The sequence below is a fragment of the Tachypleus tridentatus genome, chromosome 2 (genome assembly GCF_004210375.1).
Source record: "Tachypleus tridentatus isolate NWPU-2018 chromosome 2, ASM421037v1, whole genome shotgun sequence".
NCBI lineage: Eukaryota > Metazoa > Arthropoda > Merostomata > Xiphosura > Limulidae > Tachypleus > Tachypleus tridentatus.
In genome coordinates, this window is record NC_134826.1 from 132,705,817 (window position 1) to 132,731,702 (window position 25,886).

General features: G+C 34.3%; 1 protein-coding gene across 1 annotated transcript in view; it reads left to right on the plus strand.

Annotated features, from left to right (window-relative positions):
* Positions 1-25,852, plus strand: part of LOC143245138 (glutamate receptor ionotropic, NMDA 3A-like) — an 80,478-nt gene extending 54,626 nt beyond the window's left edge. Inside the window, exons 4-9 of the mRNA XM_076491075.1 lie at positions 2,203-2,336; positions 6,253-6,400; positions 7,958-8,254; positions 12,513-12,632; positions 21,527-21,600; positions 23,376-25,852. Coding sequence (XP_076347190.1) covers positions 2,203-2,336; positions 6,253-6,400; positions 7,958-8,254; positions 12,513-12,632; positions 21,527-21,600; positions 23,376-24,165 — 1,563 coding nt within the window. The 3' untranslated portion in view covers positions 24,166-25,852. The remainder of the gene's footprint in view (positions 1-2,202; positions 2,337-6,252; positions 6,401-7,957; positions 8,255-12,512; positions 12,633-21,526; positions 21,601-23,375) is intronic.
* Positions 25,853-25,886: the final 34 nt, after the last annotated feature.

A 25,886-nucleotide genomic window follows, 5' to 3' on the forward strand; every position in this document is an offset into this window, starting at 1 on the left:
AGCGGGTTCGAAACCCTGTCGCATCAAACATGCTCGCCTTTTCAGCCTTCGGCACGTTATAATGTGACGGTCACTCCCACTGTTCGTTAGTAAAAGAATAGCTCAAGAGTTGACGGTGGTGGTGATGAGTAGCCGCCTTCCCTCTAGTCTTACACTGCTAAATTAGGGACAGCTAGCGCAGATAACCCTCGTGTAGCTTTACGCGAAAAACACACAATATTTTTTTGCATTTACCTAAACCTAATCCTGCATAGCTCGCACGTCGATCGAGCGTTTTCCACAGCAACTGCTGATAAAGCACTTTTATTTTTAACTACTTAAACTATATATCTAAGTCAGCCGTTGGCAGTTCATAAAGATGACGTGGAAGTCAAGCTGAACAAGCTCAGCTGCGGTTCGTTATCAATATCTTCATGTTACTTGGAAAGTAATCTCAACTGTAAGCCGATAGTCCTTGCCTTCCCTCTAGCGTTACACTGCTAAATTAGTGACGGCTAGCGCAGATAGCCCTCGTGTAGCTTTGCGCGAAATTCTAAAAAAAACCAAAAAAACAGAACTGTTGGACAGCGGTAAACACTTAATGCTTAAGTTAGTTAGTAAAGAACATAAACGCATTTCCACAACATGCAAAGAAATTTAGTTGTCTCTAATCTTACGGAAGTTCTTTGAAAGCAGTAACAAAGAGTCCGGCATAACAAGTTTTCTCTACTATTACGATAACTATCAATTGAAATGTCTAAGAAACGCTTCCGTTACTTCAATGATGGCCAATGTTCGATTAGTTCTGTTCTGCTTTAAGTCAATGAAGGTTACTATTTACAATAACGTTTGATAACTAGTGGTAGTACCTGAGTTAACACTGGAAGAATCACAACAGCTGTAATGTAGTAATCCGCTAAGTTGTTTCTTCTTCTTTCTACATCTTTTCTTTTTTCGTCGAATGAATACATCTTTAACTTTTTATTTCTGACGATTTGCAACTGTTTAACAATTTGAATTTAACTTACAGAAATATTTTTCATAATGGTAAAATTTTGTTAATTAACTAACGTTAAGATGACTAAATTGTTACTCATTTCCAGTTATTTCAAACAGCAAGCACGTGCTCATTTTAGTAGACTTCACACTTGTGAGAACCAATAAGCTATATACATAGATCTTAAAGATGAGCGCCTATAGCAGACACTTTCGCTTGGCATGGGCAGATGGGTAAGGGTTCTGACTCCTAATCTGTGAACCGCGAGATCGAACCCCGTTTATAATATGACGCTTAATCCCACTTGTCGTTGGTAAAGAGTTAGCCTAAGTCTTGACGGTAGTTAACCTTGATGACGAAAACCCACTTGAAGTAAAAATGTATTCCAAAGATTGCTGGTATGGATATTAAAACTTTAATTAAAGAACAACAATGTTAATCTGAAGATGACCTAAGAGGTCAAATCGTTGCCTCTATTTTATTTTCATTAAATTTTTAATACCTAAACCAGCCGTCTTTAGAATACATTTTGAAGATAGTTAGTATTGACTAGCTGCCTTCCCTCTGGTCTATAACCAAAGTCAAACTTAGGGACGGATAGCGCAGATAATCCTCGTATCTTTTTGCGCGAAATTCAACTGCCATTTCTTGATCTACATTTTACCAACGAATAGTGCGATTGACCATAATACAATAACGCCCCCACGGTTAAAAGGAGAGCATGTTCGCTGGCAGGATTCGAGTGTCCTAACAACCAGCTCGTGATGTCAGTAGGAAACAAATGTATACTTCAAGAACTTTGACACCTTTCGGAACTATCTGACATAAAAGACTATTATTAGAAAATTTCAAAAGAATATCCCATAACACGCAGTGTAATATTTTGGGCTCGGCATGACCAGGTGGGTTAAGGCGTTCGACTCGTAATCTGAGGGTCGTGGGTTTGAATCCCGATCACACCAAACATGCTCGCCCTTTCAGCCGTGTAGGCGTTATAATGTGTCGGTCAATCCCACTATTTGTTGGTAAAAGAATAGCCAAAGAGTTGGCGGTGGGTGGTGATGACTAGCTGCCTTCTCTCTAGTCTTACATTGTTAAATTCGGGACGGCTAGCGCAGATAGCCCTTGTGCAGCTTTGCCCGAAATTCAAAAAACAAACAAACTGTAATTTTTTTGAACATGTACCATAACGCCATTTTTTAATTAATATAAGTAAACTATTTCAGTTACTAAACCAGCGAACCAGTACAGTTCAAGGAAGTGCAGCCGAAGGTTACGTATTCCGAGAGTACCCCCGACTTTGGGAACACATAAAAAAATACGAAGTCGAAACAATAGAAGATGGACTGGAAAAACTCAGGTGAAAAGGGAAATCGATTTTTAACATATCGCTAATTAGAAGCACACATAACAAAGTTATTGAAATATCTACATAAGTACTTTGTTTTTAACATAATAATTAAAACACCTAAATATAATTTGTAACGTTTAAAGTATCAACTGAAACTTGATAATAATTAACTTAGTAACTTTAGTTATAAAGACAGTTCAGTTTGGTTAAAATTTATCCCACTTTTATTTTTATTCTTTTGCGTGTGTGTGTCTCATAGTTTTCTAAACAAATAAGTATAGAAATAGAAATTTGTTCTCTAGTGGGACGGCGGTAAGTCTTCGGATTTATAACGCGAAAATCAGCAGTTCAATTCCTCCTGGTGGACACAGCAGATAGCCTGATGTGACTATACTATAAGAAAAATACAGACACTACGAGCTGTTTTTAATAACAAATTGTCATCAACATAAATGTTGTTTCATTTTCATCTCTAGGTATATGTTTTATCTACTCTTCTTTTGCCGAGGTTTCAGAATATTTAAAAACTGAGAACTAAGTGTTTAGCTCCATGCTGAGGCCTTCATTAGTTCTATATCTTGGAAGAGGATATCTCGTATGATTGTTTTTTTTTTTAATTTCGCACAAAGCTACTCGAGGGCTATTTGTGCTAGCCGTCCCTAATTTAGCAGTGTAAGACTAGAGGGAAGGCAACTAGTCATCACCACCCACCGCCAACTCTTGGGCTACTCTTTTACCAACGAATAGTGGGATTGAACGTAACATTATAACGTCCCCACGGCTGAAAGGGCGAGCATGTTTGGCGGGACGAGGATGCGGCCCCGCGACCCTCAGATTACGAATCGCACGTCTTAACACGCTTGGCCATGCCGGGCCTATTTCGTATGACACTAGCGTAGCCGTAAAGAGTGTTTCAGCTGTAATGAATTTTAATTAATTATCGTGAATGTTGTGCTGTTTTTGAAAGAAAAATAAAACGGGGGACTCCACCTGGATTCCAAAATGTCGACTCAAAATTAAGAAAAAATAGCAGAAAAAATTCGCAGAATTCCTGTCTAGATATTGAACACATGACCAAAACTCTTTAAAATAAGAACTGTTCTTCTGTTGGAAGCACGTTCAATAAAACAAAAGAAAAAAAATACCGCTGATCCTAATTTTACGATGTTCTTTCCTTAGAAGAGTCTTTTGGAATCTCTTAAATATTGGTATAAAATACATAGAATATTGGCATTGCTATAGAATTTTAGAAACTAACAATGATTCTGTAACTGATATTTCATTGTGCTCGTCCGGTATTAAACAATAACAATTTGTACATTTTAAAGTTTACATTCAAAGACGTTATAATCACTAAGTTTCCACTGTAGCATGACTCTACCATTAGTTTCTGTCTTCTTGTAATATTATGGTATTTATGTTAAATGTATTATTTACTCTGTATATGTGTAGTTCGCACCTAACGTATGGTTGAGGAAGCAGATAAGTTGATTTTGTTCTGAGCTTCTTATATTCCTTAGTAATTATCGAAGTGGATACTACTTGATAATACATTTTAGAACCGGCAAAGATATTGAGCAATAATGTACGTTGTAAATTATGTTGGCAGCATTGTCCTTCAGTGGTTGTTCAGGTGATATCTAGAGATAGTAATAAGAATGGCCATTCACGTGGTAGCGTTAGTCACCCTTTGTTAGTTTGTTTGGACCATCATTTTAAGTGAGAAGAGTCCAAAGATTAACAATTTAAAATAAAAACTATCCAGACAGTGGGTTGTCTGTCAAATTTAATATTATAGGCAGTACATACACACTGTATTTATGTATTATAAACACTATGCATTTAGTTTTTCTTTTCTTTCCAGTCTCAATTATTTGATTTTACATCGTTTCAGTTCGTAAGAGACATAGCATTGCTCTGCAAACTAAAGCTTAAATGAATCACCTGTAATCTGTCTTATCTACCCAATATAGCTCTAATGTTAATCTCATTTAAATACGTCACACCACACACTACCTATATGTATCTAAGTTTGCGGTAAGCATATAATATCTTATTTTTTCATAGAACAAAAGGAAAAAACTAGGAAGTAATCTTATAAATAATCATTATTAACCATTTTAAAGATTCAGTATAACAGTGGGTTAACTCTTATAAATGTAATTTGGTACAGGTCATGAACTAACACACGTGTACCATTAGGAAAAAAGGAAATCTAGTTCCCAAAATTTCTGAAACAATTTTATACAAGTAACGGTCGAAAACCTAAAGACTATTTAAACATTAAAAAAATTTTAATGCGAATTTTCTTGTCAACAGAAGATTTAGGTCTGAAACGTATACTAAGTTCTAACCACACTTTTTGAGAGTGATGTTCCATGTTTGAAATTACACCCTTCATTAATTATTGTGATCAGTCTAGCGTCCGTGATTACGCACTATTGTCCATCGTCATGGTCTCTATCTTAACAAGCTTCAATGATAGACAACAAAGTCACTCTTAAAACACACAACTTAATAAGTCTTCCAAAGACTTTACGTTATCTTTCAAGATATTGTTTATGCAGACCAAGGACGCAAAAGCGTATTAGAGCTTCATTGATCATACAGACATGCCTTTGATTATAATGGATTGCTGTGGTTCCAATATATTTGGCAGACATTTTCATAAAATTAGTCGTTGATTTCGACATCTACAAACTTACAAACCTTTGTCAACTTCAAACCCTTGTTTGCTTCTTGTTAACGTCACCAGTAAATATGCCCAGTCATATCATCATGATTTTTTGGGTTGTCATGATAATCTTTACTGCTCATTGCCCTCATTTAGTAAGTTGGATTGGGTTGTGGTTTTGGAGTAAGACGCCCCTGCCGAAATAAAGAATCCATATTAGGTTAGTTTTCTTTGCTCTTTCCAAGCCTTTTGTAAAATAACACTCCTGTATCGGTGTTGCATTTTGAAATGTCATTCATTCATCATAGACCAAACAAGATGCTAGACGTATCGTTAATGGAGCCACTATTCGTATTTGCAGCAACATGATACTGTATTAGCATAAGCAAATCGCTTTTATAAAGTTTCATTAATCTTCTGTACTTTTACAAGTTTTATGGGTTTTTTTTTCCACACAATGGGCATAAAGATATGAGTGTCAAATGAGATTTTGTTAGAAGAGCAAAATTTGTATCCAACTACAGTCGTTTCTCTGCTATTCCATGTGTGTTTTTGTGTATGTGTTTTTCTTATAGCAAAGCCACATCGAGCTATCTGCTGTGACTAACAAGGTGAATCGAACTCCTGATTTTAGCGTTGTAGATCCATAGACTTACCGCTATCCCAGCTGGGGACATGTTATTTCATAACATCACATTGATATAAACTTCTCACTATTTTCACGTAGCTAGATTTATACAGTTCTTATCCTTGGACATAAACATTTTGTCAGTTCTAAAAGTAACATTTGTAGATGTACAGTTACTCATAAAATGTTTGACCATAAGAATTTACAGTAAAATTATTTTTAAATTTCCAAAGGAATATCATGTTATAATACCAAAGTTTATAATTTCCCAGAAAAAACAAAAACAGTTCCAAAGAAATCAGTTTGGAAAATTATGGTAATATATTTTTCTTTTTTTGACTTTTGAAGTCATGAAGCTTGATCCGTTTATATTTTAAAAAAAATCAGTGGTTACTGCTTCAGGTTATTCAATAATCAAATATTTAATAAAAAAAACACAATAAATATGATTTTACTAAGATAAAGTAATTACAAGGCTATAATAATTGTAAATTCATTGTACACTAGATGAATGCATGGTAAAAACAAAATATTTACAAAGCTTTTTCTTTCTTTTCTCTTGTTGCTTAGTAACAAAAAATGAACTATGAAAATTGTGAAAATTGATATTATAATATTTTAAGAAATGGAGAACTCGATGTGCTGATTGGTGACACCGCAGTCTTGAATTACTACCGGGGAAATGAACGGGGATGTAACCTTCAACTATTAGGAGACCCTATTTTTGAAGATTCCTATGCAGTTGGAATGCAACAGGGATTCCCGTTAAAGGTAGTTTAACATAGAGCGGAGATCTCAATGTTTGACACTAATGATTTTGTTTGTTATTACTTTTTTATTTCGTGCAAAGCTACACGAGGGCTATCTGCGCTAGGCATCCTTCATTAAACTATGTAAGACTAGAAGAAAGGCAGCCAGTTACCACCACCCACCTTTAACTCTTGGGCAACTATTTTGCCAACGAATAGTGCGATTGACCGTAATTGTATAACGCCCCCGCGGCTGAAAAGGCAAGCACGTTTAGTGTGAGCAGGATTCGAACCCGCGACCCTCAGCTGACGAGTCGAGCGCCATCAAGTGCCTGGCGATGCTGGACCTTGACACCAACGATCAGAATGTGTGCTACAAACTTGAGCTTGTATACATAATTTATTGTTTTGAAAACCTACGAGTTCTTCGATTTAAAAAAGAAGTGGTTAGCTAAAACCTTACAGTAGGTTTTAAAACTTTTAAGAGGAGGGCATAACGTGCTGGGCTGTAAAATGAAGATGAACATAAGGCTAAATGAGGGTAGGACTTCCAAATGCCTCCCGGTGGGACAACGGTATAAGTGTTTACAGATTTATAATGCTAAAATCCTGAGTTCGATTCCATGCGGTAGGCATAGCAGATAACCCACTGTGGTTTTTCTCTAAAACAAACAGAGTAGCAGACTTTCAGTTATAGGCGTGTTGTAAGTATGACAGTCAATCCCGATATTTGGTTGAAAGAGTCAAACAAATTCCTTTTAGCGGTGAGTTATGCTGGTCGGCTGCCTTCTTTTAGGTAAGTATGACAGTTCAAAATTATGAACAGTCGTAAATGTATCCTAGGAGCCTCTGCTCTAACAATTTAAACCCCGCACATAAAAGGTGTTTCTCAGATTAAATTCTTCAATTCTAGATGATTGTAGAGATATTAAGTTTAACGACAAAATCGAAAATTAGAATATGAAGTTATTCCAAATAAAATAGTTTCAATTTTTTTTTTTTTTTTTTAATTTATGAAATCTTGAATGGTTCTACATGGTTTGTATGCACGTGATATATGTATATATACTCTACAAGCTCAACAAAAACAGTTAATTATGTGGTTTAAAAACTCGATGAAAAATAACGAAATATACCTTTAAGAATGTTTTGTTTTATGCCGGTTAAATATAGAAGGTAATGTGTGTGCAAAAATAAAATTTGTGTGTTTGTCGTCGTATTTTATGCTCGACGTCATTGTATGAGAGAATCCAAGAGATGTAGTTAGCTAATCTATTTTTAAATAAATTAATAGAGCTAGAATATTTTGTGGGAAAATAAAAATGTGATATTCACTTAAGAATATTAACCAACAGATTAAAAACATCCGAGATGGCGGGACAAAACTAACGAAAATTTATTACCGAGACTTCCTTTATTTCCAGTTTTGTAGACGCCATGGTTGGTGTTTGGAGTCTCAATTCTGAGTTAAATATTCTATGTTGAGTTAGACGTTAAATACGAATTCATTGAAAATAAGTCATGCAGCGTCTTTTATAAATGAATGTAAGTGAAAATTGGAAATATATTTATTTTACAGGATGCAATTTCCAGTTTGATTCTTCAGTATAATGAAGCGGGCTATATTGACCAACTGCAACAAAAGTGGTATGGAAGAGTTCCATGCTTTGAAGAATCAGTACACGGCTTAACCAAGCCCATGGGCCTGAGTGTACGAGCAGTTTCCGGTGTGTTTATAATGCTTAGCGTAGGCCACTTGGTAGCCATTTGTACTTTGATCCTAGAACATTTAATATTCCGGTACCTGGTACCGGTAGTACGAGAAAAGCCTAAGAACACCGTTTGGAAAAGTCCACACTTAATGTTTTTTAGTCAGGTAAGTCAAGTAAAAACAAACAATAATTAAAAACTGTAATAAAGGCCAAGCTACAATGTTGTCATAAGCCTAATTATGGTAACTGTGTTACAAAAATGATCAGCCGAATTATGTAATAAAAATTTTATCTTTCAATGTGTCTAAAAACGTCATTTTTGTTTGGTTTTTTTACTCGTAAACTCTATAACTTTAAACTTGCATTTTGCAGTAGGAATATATATATATACATTTACGTTACACTTGAATTATATATATATTAATGGAAATCCTAAGGCCTTATTAATAATTCACCTAATAAGGAAACAAACTTTCTGTTTCTGAGTTGTTAAATGAACAATATAAATGTCATTTGTACTTTTTAAAAACTTACTAGAAGTTTCGTTAGTAAAATGAACGTCTATACTACACATTAAATGTATCTCCAACAAGATATTTTTGACTAATGACCAAATTCCTTTTGTGGTTAATAAAATCCCATAACTTTCTCTATAACCTTATATGATGTCCATGCTTCTGCGCTAACAAGTGTTAGAAAGTCATTATTAATCTTAAATAAAATTTATAAGAAATTGAATATCATATCTAAAAAAAAAAATTGTTATAGGGTCACATACGACATTTGTCTTACGTTTAGTGCTTAAGACAAATGTTTCTGTGCAGTACTAATATCACTAATTTTAAGATATGTTTTATAACTCAAGAAATACGAAAATCCTATACACTTGCGTAGTTGAGTGTGTACGTATACTCTTAAAATTTATTGTATTCACATAAGAATGAAGGTATGTGAATATTTGTTTCAATCTGGATTGCTGTAAATACCTATCAAACTTTAACGGATTAAATTTAAAAACTTCGAAATATTTGTTACGACTTACTTGAAACTTAGGAAAATCTAAAAATTTATTGTAATTGTATTACAATTCCATTCTCATCTATAGGTAGAAATATATTTAAATTTCTTAAACGCAGCTTCAAATGACAGTTTATTTGTTTTGAACTAAGCTACAGAAGACTCTTTATAAGACTAAGTCGTATTAAACAACAGATAGAATGGCAGTATATTGCTTCATTTTTCTTTTCATCAAATCAAATATCATGCTGATTCCGTTAAGTCGTCGTGCTATGCCTAAAACAGGCTTTAATGCCCTTCAGTAAGCTAAGCAATACTTCTTAAATCCAGGAAAGGAACTGAAAATGTTTGCACAGTTTCTCCCTTAGGAGGGCCAATATTGTCAAATCACATCTTCAATGCGAAATATATTTGAAATTATGAAATAAATAATTAGTTGTCACTCTCCAGGACCTGATAAATGAATCTTGAAAATAACTAGTCCATCTAAAACAAGTCAAAACTAAGAAAATAGTAATGTATTACGCGAAAAATACATACACACACAAACAACAAAAAACGGATTCTCCCTTACATTTTATCAGACATTAACAGGTTGTTATTAAACTCCATTTGTCATGTACACTTTACCTTTTAAACTATGACTAATGTTCTTTCTGTGAAACTGAAACTTTTTGTTTATCACTATAAACGCATTTAATAATTCTTACGAGCTACAGCTAAATATGCATTTGAAAGGTTTTTTTATATTTAAAAGTTAAGTTTACTCATGTGTTACGTCCATACTTTCAGTCCTACTTTTGTACACAAACAATTTTTCCGGTGCCAAGTTTTTTTTTGATTAACAATAAAACAAATCTATTATTTCATAATTTATCTGAAGCATAGGGATTTTGGAAAAAAAAACTCGTCATTTAAAGTAGCACGAAGTTTAAAAAATAATAATTCATAAACTTAGAAAAATCTCGGTAAATTTTTCGGTATACATTTTTGTGTAAAAACTATATAAGAAACTAATAGTGCCTTCATTCTTTATCCAAGACGTTACGAAAAAAGAAAGCTATTATTTTAAATCAAGAGAAACATCTAGTTCAACTATCCAGAGCACTGGATAAGCTACGATATAATTTCTATAGAAACGCCCTTTCTCAGTGGCGCAGTAGTATTTCTGCGAGCTTACAACGCTAGAAACCGGGTTTCAGTACCCGTAGTAGAGAGAGCACAGTTCGCTAATTGTGTAGCTTTGCGCTTAACTACAAATAAGCATGCCTATAGAAAGATGGGGTATTTTATACAGAATGCTATAAATATAGTTTCTTTTACAAAAGAAAAAATGTATATTATTTATATATCGTTTTGTTATTGTAATGTTTTTCTTACGATTTTAAAGCTCCTACAGCCAACACTAAAAATGATCGTTATGATTTTAACTCTTTTTAACGTCCATACAACTAACACTAAAAATGATCTTTACGATCTTAACTCTTTTTAACGTCCGTACAGCCAACACTGAAATGATCGTTACGATTTTAACGTTTTTTAACGTCCTTACAGCTAATACGAAAAATGATCGTTATGATTTTATCTCTTTTTAACGTCCATACAACTAACACTAAAAATGATCTTTACGATCTTAACTCTTTTTAACGTCCGTACAGCCAACACTGAAATGATCGTTACAATTTTAACGTTTTTTAACGTCCTTACAGCTAATACGAAAAATGATCGTTATGATTTTAACTCTTTTTAACGTCTGTATAGCTAATACTAAAAATGAGGTTTAGAATTTTTCACTCCTATTAATGTTTTTACTCGTGAGATAAAATGTTTCTAAAATACAGATTAAAATCGACTCGATAAAGGTATAACATTGTTTAAAACTAATTAAACGCGTGTGCGTGTGTAGAATCATGTTACGCGCATGCCAAAGTTATTAAGGAATGTTATTGTAAGTTATTTAATGTTTTCAAATCCAGTCGGAAAATTAAACAATACCGTAACAATAGTTGGCTCATGCACAACAGCAAAACTCAAGTAATTATTAGCTCTTGAGATACTGGATATTATTACGTTAGTGAATTTCTGACACATGTGAAGATAAAATTTGATTTATCTAACTTTATATTTTTCTTTGAAATATAAAAGTAAAATTTTATTATATATATTACGTTTATTTAACAAAATTTATTTCAGAAAACTTGTCCGAATAGATGCATTTATTCAATCATATTTTGTAATCCCAAATGACACAGCGGTAAGTCTGAAAACTTAGAGCACTAAAAACCGAGTTTCGATACCCCTGGTGACCGTAGCAGAGATAGCCTAATGTGTAATATTGTGTTTAAAAACAAACTTTATAGTATCAAGCCCATTGTAATTTTAACATTGCATTCTTTATTTAAAAGGCGCGATAACTAAGAATACTGAAAGTAAAATTAAATATAACATTCAATACTAAATAACATACCGTCATTAAAAGAAAAAGTTGTTGACAGATGGTTATAATTATGTCTGTTTATAATTAAGCACAAACTTACACTACACAGTAGACTATCTATGCTGTGACCACCACAAGTATTGATTTTGAAGATACTACTCAGGGAGGGTGGAACTATGTGACTCGAATATAGTGAGTTAGTAAATGACCTTATATACTGTATAATTATTATGGGTTTCCAAACAAGTATGCTAATTATAGTAATATTTATATTACGTTTAACATTTTGTATATTAGCTTCTTACGTAATGGGCACCAATAAATGTTAGGGTAATATTTTTTGTGTTTTTTTTTCTTTATAAAACAAGCTTTTTGGTAAGTTTAGAAGTCATGTTTCATTTATGTCTGTTTATATCACTAAGAATAAAGATAAAACTTGTAACAATTCTTTGTTCATAAGTTCAATCTATAAGTGTATCAGCCATTCCTCATTGGCTAAGTAAAGTTGTTTGTCTTGTTGAAACCATCTGTATGTTTTTGCCTTTTTGTTCTCATCAGGTTCAAAGACCCTTAAACAACAGTGGCTTAAAGTCACCGCATAGTCTTAAAATGTTTTATTTTCTGTTAATGTTAAGAAACAAACCAAGTCGTTTGTGTTGAATACATACGAAAAGCAAGTCTGCCTGTTTAAATGAGTGTTTCGGTTATGAAGAATTACTTTAAGATGGTATAGCCTATACGTAAATAAAAGTATGTCTTTAAGCCTTTTCTCGTATGTTGACTATTTAATTTTACTTGCATATTTTCAAGCAAAATCTTACTAAATATGTAAACAAAATGACTTCAAATAAGTCTAAAATCAATAATATAATAATATTTTTAAGTTTTCTTTATATTCTAAGAGAGGATTTTCAAGAAAATGAAATTTTTTTTTTAGAAACGTCGCCTTCTGTTTCTTTATTTTTCAGAAATTGCACCGTTTTATCAACACTGTCAGGCTTGTGTCCCCTCACCATTCGATCAAGGAAATAGCCAGCAATCTAAAAAAAGGCCAGATTTTTAGTTTGTTCCAGAAAAGTGTGAAAAGGGTAAAGATCTTAACTCGTCAACTTATATACTAGAAACTAAAAATGTATTTTTACCTATATTACCATTCACAAGATTTGAACGAGTTAATGCATAAGAAATATCCTAATTCATAAAGTTACATATCAAAAGGGCCTGGCATGGGTGCTCAACTCGTAATCTGAGAGTCGCCGGTTGGAATCCCCGTTACACAAAACATGTCCTTTCATCAGTGGGAGCGTTATAATGTGACAGTCAGTAGCACAATTCATTGGTAAAAGAGTAGCCCAAGAGTTCGCGGTGGGTGGTGATGACTAGCTGCCTTCTCTCTAGTCTTACACTGCTAAATTAGGGACGGCTAACGCAGATAGCTCTCGTGTAGCTTTGCGCGAAATTTAAAACAAACAAACTACATAACAAAAGTTGAATACAAAATTTTAATGATGTTTATATAGTCACTAGACTTGGGCAATATTGGGGAATTTTGACAATGGGAAGGAGCTGTACATTTGTTGTAAGTTTTGTGTTTCACTTTGCAAATAAAGATTTTTAAAGCAACTATTGATCTCGTCAATAATAAAAGTATGTTCTTAGAGCTACCAAATGCAATAAACACTACATGATTTGTAGATACATGCAAGTAGCATTTCCTATAGTTTCATCCCCCCAGTGGTTCAGAGTTAAGACCGAAGACTTATAATGCTAAAATCCGGGTATCGATATCCGTGGTAGGTGGCACAGCACAGATAACCCATTGTGTTATTTGTGCTTTACAACAAACAAACTTGTAGATCTTTGACTGCCATCTACATCCCAAGTTATAGTCTCAAACGGAGGATGTCTTGGAGAATAACTGTGGTATAAGGTAACCAGATCATGGATGCTACTTTCACACATTTCTATTTCAAACCCATATTGGGCAAATTAAGGGTAGCGTAACAAAAAAAACCGTTTATGATAATATTTTATAAGGCGTAATAATCTTCGTGGTTTTGTCAGCTAAAGCATTTTTTACACTACAGTTCACAACAAGTTTTATTCTCGGTATTTCACAGTGGAATCTTTCATAGTGGAATGTGAAGCTGGTTAGATAAAGGTACTCTTGATCATAGGTTTCTACTCTTTTTCTTCTGTGAAACTTTGCAGTAAAAGGAGATATTATATAAGTCAATGCAGTGGTATTATCTTATTCATTTCATATCTCTAAATGTGGCACCATTTATTCTCATGTATCGTCAAACTGGCTACATAAAAACTGCGAACAGATATTTGTGTAAAAACACAAAAAGATTTTATGATGCTAAACGGCTAACTATCTTATACTAGATTATTCCATAAACCTTAGCACCTCAGTGTATGGCCCAGCGTGGTCAAGTGTGTTAAGACGTTCGACTCGTAATCCGAGGGTCGTGGGTTCGAATCCCGGTCGCACCAAATATACTCGCCCTTTCATCCGTGGGGACGTTATAATGTGACGGTCAATCCCACTATTCGTTAGTAAAAGAGTAGCCCAAGAGTTGGTGGTGGATGGTAATGACTAACTGCCTTCCCTTTTAGTCTTACACTGCTCAATTAGGGACGGCTAGTGCAGATAGCCATCGAGTAGCTTTGCGCGAAAATTCAAAACAAACAAACAAAGCACCTCAGTGACACAGCGGTACATCTGCGGACATACAATGCGAGAAATCCGGTTTCAATAGTCGTGGTGGGCAGAGCAGAGATAGCCAATCATTCCACAAGCTTTGTGCTTAATTACGAGCAACAACATTAAATCTTAATACATTTTTTTTCGGTATCTTATTAGATCACTCTGACAGAACCATTCTTGTAAAAGGGATTAACAGTGAAATTTTACGAACGGAGCAAACTATGTGTAAACATTGTAAGGTGTATAAATTCCAAGCTTTCCAGAGTCACCAATGCCCTTAGACTATTTTCAGAATGTTTAAAGCAAATCTCACATAAGTCTACTTTAGATATTCAGCTGTAAATTAAATCGGTTTTCACGTCAGATTGGGTCACAATTTCCTTTCTAAAATGTAGAGTGTGAATTTTATCATTCCACTTTGCACTCTCATGGAAGTAATTTTTTATAACAACTGCTATAAAAAAGAGAATATAATTTCTTATAGAAGAAAAGGTTTTATCATCCTCATGGCATACGTGGGAGTTGATATTCGTACTGGGAACATTTCTTCTTATCTGCGGCTACCATTTCAATTTATTCCATCGAACGATCACGAAGACCTCTGAAAAGTGCCATTGTATTACTTGTAAAAGAATTACTTTGGGAACGGGTAGAGCAACGATAAAGTATCTTTTAACGTTATTGAGACCAATTCTTCCAACGTACAATGTACATCATTGGCTGAATGAATCTCACAGTTCGTAGTTCTGCTTCCCTACAATGGTGTATAGAGTGAAAAAAAAAAAGTCTTATAGAAATTGTATCGATTTTTTTAAAATTCGTTTTTGGGGGATTGCAGACCTAACTTGGTGATTTTTGTTTATAGTTGAAAGAGCTCGGCAATATATATTTACTATAAACATTTTTTTTTATATTAAGTAAATTATCATCAGGACACGCTTAAAATTTTTTGTAATCGTAACTGATGTCTCCATCAGGATTTAGCAATGTTTCAACAAAATTAATGTGAGCTTCCTCAGAGAGAAATAGAAAGAGCAAAAAGGGGGGGGGGTTGTTTTTCAACATATAATGGAACCCCTCTAAAGCAGCCACCATCGGGACTAAGACAAACTGGCCTGATTAGAGGGGTTCCACTGTATTAGATCTTTTTTAATCCAATGATCAAACAGAAGAAATGTTTTTCACTTTTAGTCGAGCTATTAGGCCCGACTTCAGCTCCTCTACCTGGAGAAGGGGAGGAGATACACGGAAACTCTTCTTGACTCCTTTTAGCAATTTAAAGAATCGTACGATTTTATAAAACGTTGAGCGTGCTTTTTAAACCGGTAGAAAGAATGAACTTGGGTTGGCCAGAGTGAAATCTAGAGATCCACGACCCTTCCCTAGCACTCCACACCGCCTGCCCTCTGAGCTGTTTTCATGGTTTAATCAAAATAATATTCTACGAAAAGTGTAATAGGTACTTTTTTATCACAGTCTGTTATCAGGTATTTAATAAATCAAACAGTAATTTTGTTATCTCTCAGTTACTGTTTTTGAATTTCGCATGAAGCTACACGAGGGCTATCTGCGCTAGCCGTCCCTAATTTAACAGTGTAAGACTAGAGGGAAGGCAGCTTGTCATCACCACCCACCGCCAACTCTTGGGTTACTCTTTTACCAATGAATAATGGGATTGACCATTACATTATAAGTCTCCTACCGTTGAAAGGGCGAGCATGTTTGGTGCGACAGGATTCAAACCCGCGACTCTTAGATTACGAGTCGAGCGCCTTACCCACCTGGCCATGCCAGGGCCCTGATTACTTAATGATCGAAGCAGGCATTTTAGTCTATTACAGTGTGTGATTACTTGCTGACCCAAAGACCTACCTAGGTTTACTACAGACTTTGGTAACTTAAAGATCAAAACAACTGTCAATGTTCTACAGACTGTGGTTAATTAATGACAGCAGCAACCATTTTAGTATATTACAGTATGTGATTACTAAATGATTTAAACCCCTGCCGAGGTTTACTACAGACTTAGGTAGCTTGATTATCGCTGCAACCATTTTGACCTACAACAGTTTGTGGTCATTTAAGATCGAAGAAGCCGCCTCAGCCTAATATAGATTATGTTTAGTTGACAACTGAAGCCGTCGTTTTGATTTACGGGCGGTTTTAACTCTCTGGTTACTTGACGACTGGGACAACCATTTTTGTCAGCTACAAAGTATAGTTACATAGTGAAAGAAGCAAACACCTCGTCAACTAAAGAAGTGGTTACCTTATGGACGAATCAATGAGCTTAGCCTTCTACTGAACGTGGGTTCTTGATGGCTGAAGCAACCCTCTAGGGATATGCATAGCGTCATTATTTGATGATCATCTCTGTCTATTGCAGTGATTTATTAATTTATAAAACTGAAGCAACTATATTCGCCTGTTGCAGGTTATGGTTACCTGGTGATCAAAGTTCTAATCTCTGTTTCCTGGAAAATGTGGTTACTTGATGACTGAAGTAACCATCTTGGTTTTGCTGGGAGAGTTGATACTTTATGCCTGAAGCAACTATCTCGGTTTACTTAGAAGTGTGTTTACACTTAAAATCCTTCTCAGACCCAGAATGATCAATGTTTTTTTTTTTTTTTTTTTTATAGTGTGATGGTGAGTTTCTACTTAAAGTATTCAAGAAGTTTACAGAGTTATTGACCCAAAACCGCGAAAATATCCTCTCTCCACATTATAAATGCTTCAAAGTGATCCAGACTACGGATCTGGATTAAATTTTTGAGGACTCTCCCATACTGTCTTATGTAAGATTTTCGTTTATATTAGTTTTTTGAGATACGCATGCGGAAACACAGACAGACAGACAAGCTCCCAGTAGCACAGCGGTATGTCTGCAGACTCACACTGCTAAAAATAGGGTTTTGATAGCCGTGGTGCCCAGAGCACAGATTGTCCATTGTGTAGCTTTGTGTTTAATTCTAAAAACAAAAAACAACAGACACATATACCCGACTACAATATATTCGCCTTCTCCCTAAGTAAGTCAAGTAATAGCGAGCAATCTATCAAACAGTTGTACCTGCTTGACCTTATTGGCTCATCAATTCAGCTTAGAGCCATATTTATTGTGAAAAGAACATTCTGGAAAGCTTCTATGATTGAATACCACCACGTGAAACAGTCAGATACACTATTAGCGTTTCCAGCGTCCTTGAGTGGGCTTTATCGATGTTTTATATTCTGCTGCAATGACACACAGTATTTTTTCTGATGATAATATGTTTACATAATTATTTATTCAAACTTATAACCATTCCTAACTAAAACTATAATTATACACCAGTCTAGTCTAAACAGTGTCTTCTAAACATGTGTCACTCAAATTGAGTTTCTTAGTTAAGGGCAGTAGCGGACAAGGCTCCTTTTAGAGCACTAAGAAAGGCTTATTAGAACACTCCATTGATGACCTAATACTTTGTGAAAATTGTATCAAATTACACTGCATATTGTACATACATATCAGACTATGAGTTATCAATTGATAACTAGAAGAAATAAAACTCCTGCTATAATAATTTTGTTTATTTTAAAAACAATCCTTAACTCTTGATTTCAAATATAAAACATTTTATTATATTAGTATATTCAGTGGTGTATTATACTATAATAGATATCTTGCTTATATGATACTGGAAAAACTTTTTATTATGCAATATGCAATCCCCAACTTCGCGAAATTTTTATCCTGTGTGCATGTATATTTGCAATAAGGGTCACAATTTTCCCGTTTCGCCTTTGTCTCCTGTCACTGAGAACTTTATTTTTCTTCACTGAATACGTCACGCGTGGATCTATTGCAATGGCGCCACGGGTAATAAGTTAGTGTAAATAATGTGCAAAAGTATAGTTCCTCATAGAAATCTGGTGTGTATAAAAATTAAACTACGTGTATATATGTGCGTAACACATACATGAAATAATACATATAAGTGTCCAGTGTTTGTGTAAGTTAACAGTATCTGAAAATCTGAATTCATTACACCGGCAGTTGTTTGAGTTCATCAGATGGTTTTGAGAGTGTGTCTATAGTTTTACTGGTGCCTCAGCTAGAAAGCTGGTTTCAGTGCTTATGAACATGAGGGCTTCAAGAAGCGGTCAGCAGGCTCCTCACTCTTGTTTTTATTATTTTTACTTTCTAGAAACACCTCTCACGGTGGAATTGAGTGGCGGATAGTGCCATAAATTAGTGAAACACTATATAGTTCCCAAGCAACTAATAAGAAAGCACTTATTAAACAACGTTTGCACCTATGGAAAACTTTGCGCGAAGGAACGTCCGCACTTTATCTCCTCCCTTGACCACTACCTCCTCCAAGGTACTGTACTAAACTTTGACTTAGCTTCAGATATACACTTACAAAATGTTCCAGTTCATATCTTTCCTTTGTAAGATGTAGGTGTGGTATGAGCTGACCTATCTTATTCAGTGACCCAGCAGGTAGACCCCTTTCTTATGTCAGTAAAACTCTTTGGGTTAAAACAGTGTCATCATACATCTAACTATGTTTTATAAAACGTTAGACTTCCTATTGTTTGATCAAATATCACGTTGAGAGTATCAATCCTGTTTATAATCATGGGTGATGTAGTTACATCAACTTCTAGAGACCTCGTTTCATGTGACAACTTGACTTCATCACATTCCTCAACATTTAGCAGACTTGGTCAGTTAACGATGCCCAAAATGTCGTTCATTTGTCTGACAAGTTCGTCTGCTCTTGCAACAACGCTTTTCATGTCGTCCCTCAGTGCTCTCAGTTGTACTGTACACTGTTATATTTACCTTCAAACATGAATTAAATTAAGTCCACTTGTTAAAAAGCATTCTGATACAGGTGTGATATAATTGAAAATTGACATAAATCTATGAATGGTCAAAACTGTTTCATATCCCAGAAAGCCCTCTAGCGTCCATCTAGCCTCTGTTCTCGCGGCAGTATCATGACTTTAAATGGTATAATTTAACAAGCTTAAGAGTTGTTTGAAGGTGGCCCGAACACAACTTATAATGCACCTAATTTTTCTTACCATAATGTTTTCGATTCCCTCTTTTCCGCAGTATTATATCATTATACAACTCGAAGACCTACAAGTTTCACATAATACTGATAGCACTATAGCAGTTGTAGCTGACAATTTCGATTATTTTATTTGAAAAACTTACTTTGCCATGTAGGCCTGCAAAAATGTAAATATTAGCAAAAGTAAACTACCGTTATTACTTCTTTATTGTAAAATAATTATGTAATGAAATTTATATAAGCAAAACTAAACTTTAGTATAGAATTTTACTCACAGATCATTTTTTTTTTCCAAAATTGTTCCTTATTATCTAACTGTTCACTTTGAAAAGAATATACTGAATCAATATTTTTAGTGATCGTTGCAGAATTCTGGAAATTTATCATTTCACAAGATTTGGACTTTTGGCATCCACGAGTTGTCTTCTGATTTTCCGATATTATTTACTCTTAACTTATGGAATCTACAGACTGTTATCAACTATAAACAATAGACCAAGAATTTACTTGTAGTATGCAGTCATTTCGTGATTTTAAAATTATTTTTTTTACAAAACACAAGGCTATGAAGTAGTGGCTAGTAGAGTAATGTGGTGCTGTAACTTGTATGTATGCTTTCTCAGCACGCATGAACAGATCTACACACATATCTAGACCTATACGTATAATGTTACTGAGCATCTCTTGTCTATTGCATAAGTATAATTCGAAAAAATAGACAAGTGGTTCACAGAACACGAGCATTTAGCTGTTCAAAATGCTTCCATTGAGAAATTGCTTCACTGAATGAATAGCGGCGTAAAAAATGTGATGCTCCTAATGCCATCACATTATATTTACTTGTGGCAAGGCCTACAAGAAAGGATACAAAAATTAGCTGTATATTGTAAAGCTAAATGTATTCGGTGTTTATTATAGTGTTCTACATCAATTTAACTATTTGCGATAGATAAAGGAAACTGGTTTGCATTTATGAAGTCGAGCTGGTTTAAATATTATTTAGTGGTAAACTCTAAAATTGAGAGGACACCACTAGTCGGGTTCTAGGAGAGCCAACTGGTATTTTGTCCGATTATCCGACGGGCCAGTTTGCCACTGGCGAAAAGTCAACTGAAATGTTCGAGAAAATGAAAATTTAGTATCTTTAAGGCTTAAAAACAAGCGAAACTAGGTTTAGAAGTTATTTTATTAGTCCATTGGAGATATTACCTCCAGTTGCAGGAGATACATCGTTTTTCCTTACTTATACTATTGAATATGTCTTACTGTCACATATCACAAACTTACAACTTTTTATAAATTATTTATCAAGATTTTTCAATGTCTTTCAACACAATGATGAATCATTTAGTATCGTTCTACAAAACCATTTGCTATTCTGCTGTATAAAGACTAACAGAATATTGAGTTAACCCTACTAAACATGATTATCCACTTTTTTTTTGTATAATAGAATAATCATATTTTTGTCTAAACAATAATATTTCACTAAATGTTCATGACCTTTCAAATCTCAAATCTTCAGAAAAGCTTATGAATAAAATCTACGATTAATTTCATATCTTAAAGCATAATCTACCCAGCCTCGGAAATCTACAGTAATTATAACGTTACTGAACATAACAGAAAAGGACAAAAGAAATTCCTCCTAGTTTGAATTTGAGAGTGTTGTTTTCATCTCTAAACAATAGCGTGTAGTTTTGGGAAAGGTACTGCAAGACCTAAGTTAATGTTTATAGCAAATCAATAGTCCCGGCTTGGCCAAGTGTGTTAAGACGTTCGACTCGTGATCCGAGGGTCGCGGATTCGAATTCCGGTCGCACCAAACATGCCCTTTCAGCCGTGGGGGTGTTATAATGTGGCGGTCAATCCCACTATTCGTTGGTAAAAGAGTAGCCCAACAGTTGGCGGTGGGCGGTGATGACTAACTGCCTTTCCTCTAGTCTTACACTGCTAAATTAGGAACGGCTAGCGCAGATAGCCCTCGAGTAGCTTTGCGCGAAATTCACAAAACAAACAAACAAGCAAATCAATATTTGAAGGGGCCTGTGAAAAAAGGTTTCAGTTTTGTTTCTTAAATTACTTTCAACGAAGTTACTCTTACTGAATGAGAAAATGGCGCTTTTTTTTTTCAAAAAAATCAAATTTTCAATTTCAGTTTATGAATTTTCAGTATGTTTTCTTTGTTTCACAGAAAGCAAGGGAAGACGCAAGAAAAAGTAAAACTAAAGCCCAGTTCTTTCAACTTATCCAAGATATTCGAAATGTGTGAGTATAAACGAAGTTTGTGAAACATGTTCTTCTCGATAGAAACATTTTCTGACAATATTACTTCAGTATCAGAGTCTAGTTTTAGTTTTAAATAGACATTAATTTATTACGTCCATGTCAAGAGTTTGAACGAAAATTAGAAATATACAAATATTTCGTTGATGAGTCGTTACGAATATTTTCATTTTAGAAGCGGGAGCTCTGGGAGCTCCCCGAAAAATTACTTAAAATCAAGGAGAGAAATATACAATTTACAATAATCTTCAAAGAAAGCTTACTTGAAGTAAAATAAATAAAAATCTCACACATTTTTTTCATAGAAACACATAGATTTAAAAACCAACTACAAATTTACAGTGAAGGCTGATGTGGGGGAACATTCGATATTTGATACGTCTTTTTACTCAGACTATATTTAGAGATAAAACAAACGATTCCCTCATCCCAAATCATTTTGTTTCGTTGGTAACACAGGTCTGCAATGGTTTTATTGTCTTGAAATGTTTATATGTTTTACAGTGATTCCTGTACGCTGAATCCTAAAACGATATCCATCTTTCTCCATCACGTGCAGATGTTTCACAAAACGTCATGTGCACTTTTGCATAAGTGAATCATTTTTAGATAATTTTATCAAGCGTTATAGAACCCACGAGGAACACACCGTTCGTATATGAACTGTTAACAGGTCGCATGACATGTCATTTCTGGATAATATTTTTTTTTTTTGTGCGTGCATTATTTTTTCTACCCAATATTATTTAATCGTCGCTATGCAACAAGATGTTGTATGAATGACTCAAAGCGATTCTCTTACAATTGTGATAAATCTGTCGTAAATTTAATATAAGTAAGAGCTTTTTACTTCTTCCCAATTTAGGCCCGGCATAGCCAAGTGGTTAAGGCGCTCCGAGGGTTGCGGGTTTGAATCCCCGTCACACCAAACATGCTCGCCCTTTCATCCGTGGAGGGCATTATAATGTGACGGTCAATCTCTATTCGTTGGTAAAAGAGTAGCTCAAGAGTTGGCGGTAGGTGGTGATTGCTAGGTGCCTTCCCTCTAGTCTTACACTGCTAAATTAGGGACGACTAGCGCAGATAGCCCTGGTGTAGCTTTGCGCGAAATTCAAAAACAAAACAATCTTTCCGATTTGTAAAAAATCCTTACGTGTTAGGGAAAAAATGAATATTATTTTCGACACATACAGAGCTGAATTATGGAAAATCCGAAATTAAAACCAGAATAACCTTTATATATTATCGACTTTCTCCAACAATAAGTAGCTTCTAAACGTGATTACAGTAAAAAATAAAACGTAAATAAAAATTAGTGGCTCATACTTACCAATATTTCAAGACATCTGGAAATTGTGATAGTTAAGGTAATTTAAGAAAACAACTATAACTGTTGTTATTCCAGATCCAGAATCTTGATATTTTACCTGAATATTTACGTTGTTGCATTAGCCACTTACTTCAGCTTGTAATTCTAGTTGACGTTAACAATTGAATATGCAATGCAATGTCATTCAACACATAAAACCATTATTATTACTCAATCTGGATAGATACATCAAAGGATAAGTGGAAACAAACCTTTATACAGCCATTGCATGATACCATAATATGTTAGTTCAATGTACGACGTTGGTCATGTCAATTAGTTTTGAAACAAATAGATGTTAATGTAGTATATGTTTAAAACAAAATGTATCGCAGAAATTGGTCCATGAAAAGCTGTTAAATTTTTTGTATGTTTTAATTGTTATAAGGGTCCAAGAAGAACATGAAAAACGAACGTTAGCTTCGTTTGACAACACTGGGATCGACACTTCAGTTGAGATGAACCCAGTCAATCAGATTTTAGAAGACAGCTCTTCGGCTGCCCAAAAAAGAAAACGTTTCAAACAAACTGGACTCAGCTCCGCAGAAAGCGATTCGGTAAATGATCCTTATGTACCAATTAGAAAGATTCTACTTGATAGTTCTCAAAGTAAACTGCTACACAAGTTTCCTTCCAGTTCCCTCTCCCAACAAGAATCAGAGTACGAACCATCCAGTTCATCAAGCAGGTCGTCAGCCAGTTCAACTTCTTCGTTATCGAGAACCCACGAACGAGTATTCAGTTCTAGTTTCAATGAACTTTTCTCACTCGAAATCCAGAACGATCCTACGGACAAAAAATATTACTACCTAGCTACAACAGACGAGCGCGCTTGGTCGTTTTCCGACTTAAGGACATTGAAAACATCGGTTTTCAAGACTAATTCGGAAATCATGGAAAGCGAAATTCCGAAAGAGTGTCATTATTTATCTGACGCTTTTTCCAGACGTCAAAAAATGAGTACTAAGCTATGTTCGAAGGAACATGTGGAAGAACTTAAACTTTATTCTATGACGAAAGAAGAGATCATTAGTAGATGGAAGGCATCTGAGAACGAACTTCGAAGTGTTCTTAAACAGGCGTTACGCTATAATAAAGAACTTGAGGAAAAACTAATGTTCTTGCAAAAAACTTCCATCACACTACAGAAATTAAAAAAAATACAGACATTTTACTGAAGTAAGTAAATGACGTTCTCGCTTAATTTGCACATTATAAACACGCGTGCTTCAAATATGTGTCAATTTTCATCCATAGACGAAGAAATACGAACTTTACTGTAGAAATCGACACAACTCATCGATTAAGGAGGCCTTTTGGTTGTTTAAAAAAATGTTTAAGAATTTTTACACTATATGCATAGGACCAAATTTCTTATAGTTGTGAGGTTATGCGACTTGTATGCTTTTAACAGCACACCTATTTAACTTTATATTTCAGGAAAAAATCTAGTCTGCTATAGATCTTGTAAAGTAACTTTACTGTAGTTGTTGTATATGCTGAGATCTGTCTTTTAGAAAGACAATAGTATACTATATATGTATTAAACGTATTACAATATGTTTTTGTTCATTTTTATGTGGTCGTATAAGTAAAGGCGTAAGTTTATTATTAGGTGTTTTTTAGGAGTGTAAAAATATACGTGGAAACTACTTTTTAACGAAACATGGAAAGGATTATTGCTCGACAAATGGTGATAGTTTGTGTTTGATTGCTGAGAATATTCATTTAAAATGAAAAATGGTAAAAGCCCAATTTAGGCAACATTTCAGAAAGCTGTTCACCTTAGTTATAACGTTATAACATTTTAAAGTAACATGGTTCTAAAGTAACATCACTTTCTTTCTGTAAAATACTATGCGCTAAAAAATTCTACCAGTTTCGAACTACTGATAGGAATAGATCAAGTGATGTAATAATCATTTATTTTAAATATTTGTTTACATTTTAAGAACAATACTTCCTGGTTAATCTGTCCTTTGAATTTACTACTGTTAATACTTGATGAAGTTTAATGAAATTGTCTTAAACTTTTTGCGTAGACTAATTAACGTAAGTCTTGGGAAAAATTCCTTTTATTTTTAAATTAAAACTAGGTTATCAATTATAAAAAAAGTTCACGAGTTCGTTGTTTTTAAAGAAATTGAAAACTAATGGCAAAATTTGCTGCCACGCTGACAAATATTTCAATGTCGTGTTTTTTCCTCCAATGTAAATGGGTGATCACGTTTGAAATTCCGAAATCACTTGTAACAATATTTCCTGTAATAACAGTAACATTGTCAATTGACGAGGTTTCCCCTCGCCCGCTTTGATTCGTTTGGAATTCAGAACAAACCTACACAATAGGCTATCGGAGCACTGTCCACAGCAAGTATGGGAATCCGGTTTTTGATGGTGCAAGTCTATTGGGGGAATTTTTTTATTTTTTTTTTCTGCTAGTGCAAGGCATTCCTACTCTCAAGACCGTTTTAAAATTATGACAATCTAAACAATTATGACAATTTTTGCACGTGCAAAACTGATGAATAATTCGATTTCATTGAAATAACTTTAATAAAACTTCCTGGTCGTATAATAATTTGTGCATAATTAGTCAAAAATATTATTTTAATAAAACAAAGGATTTTAGACAATAAATAGTTACGAAATAATTTAACTGTGTTACAATAAGTAATATTTCAGTCTCAAGAATTAATACAAATAACTTGTTTCATTGCGAAAAGGTAAATCGGTAATTTTCCACTTTTGCTTTGTTATTTATTGGTGTTACAAAGAAATCATAAATTTCGAAAATCCCAGCTTATATCAATTGATAGACTGATTAGAAACAACATAATACGTGTAAGTTTATATACATTTATTGTAATATATACTGTTAATCAATAAAGAAACTAGA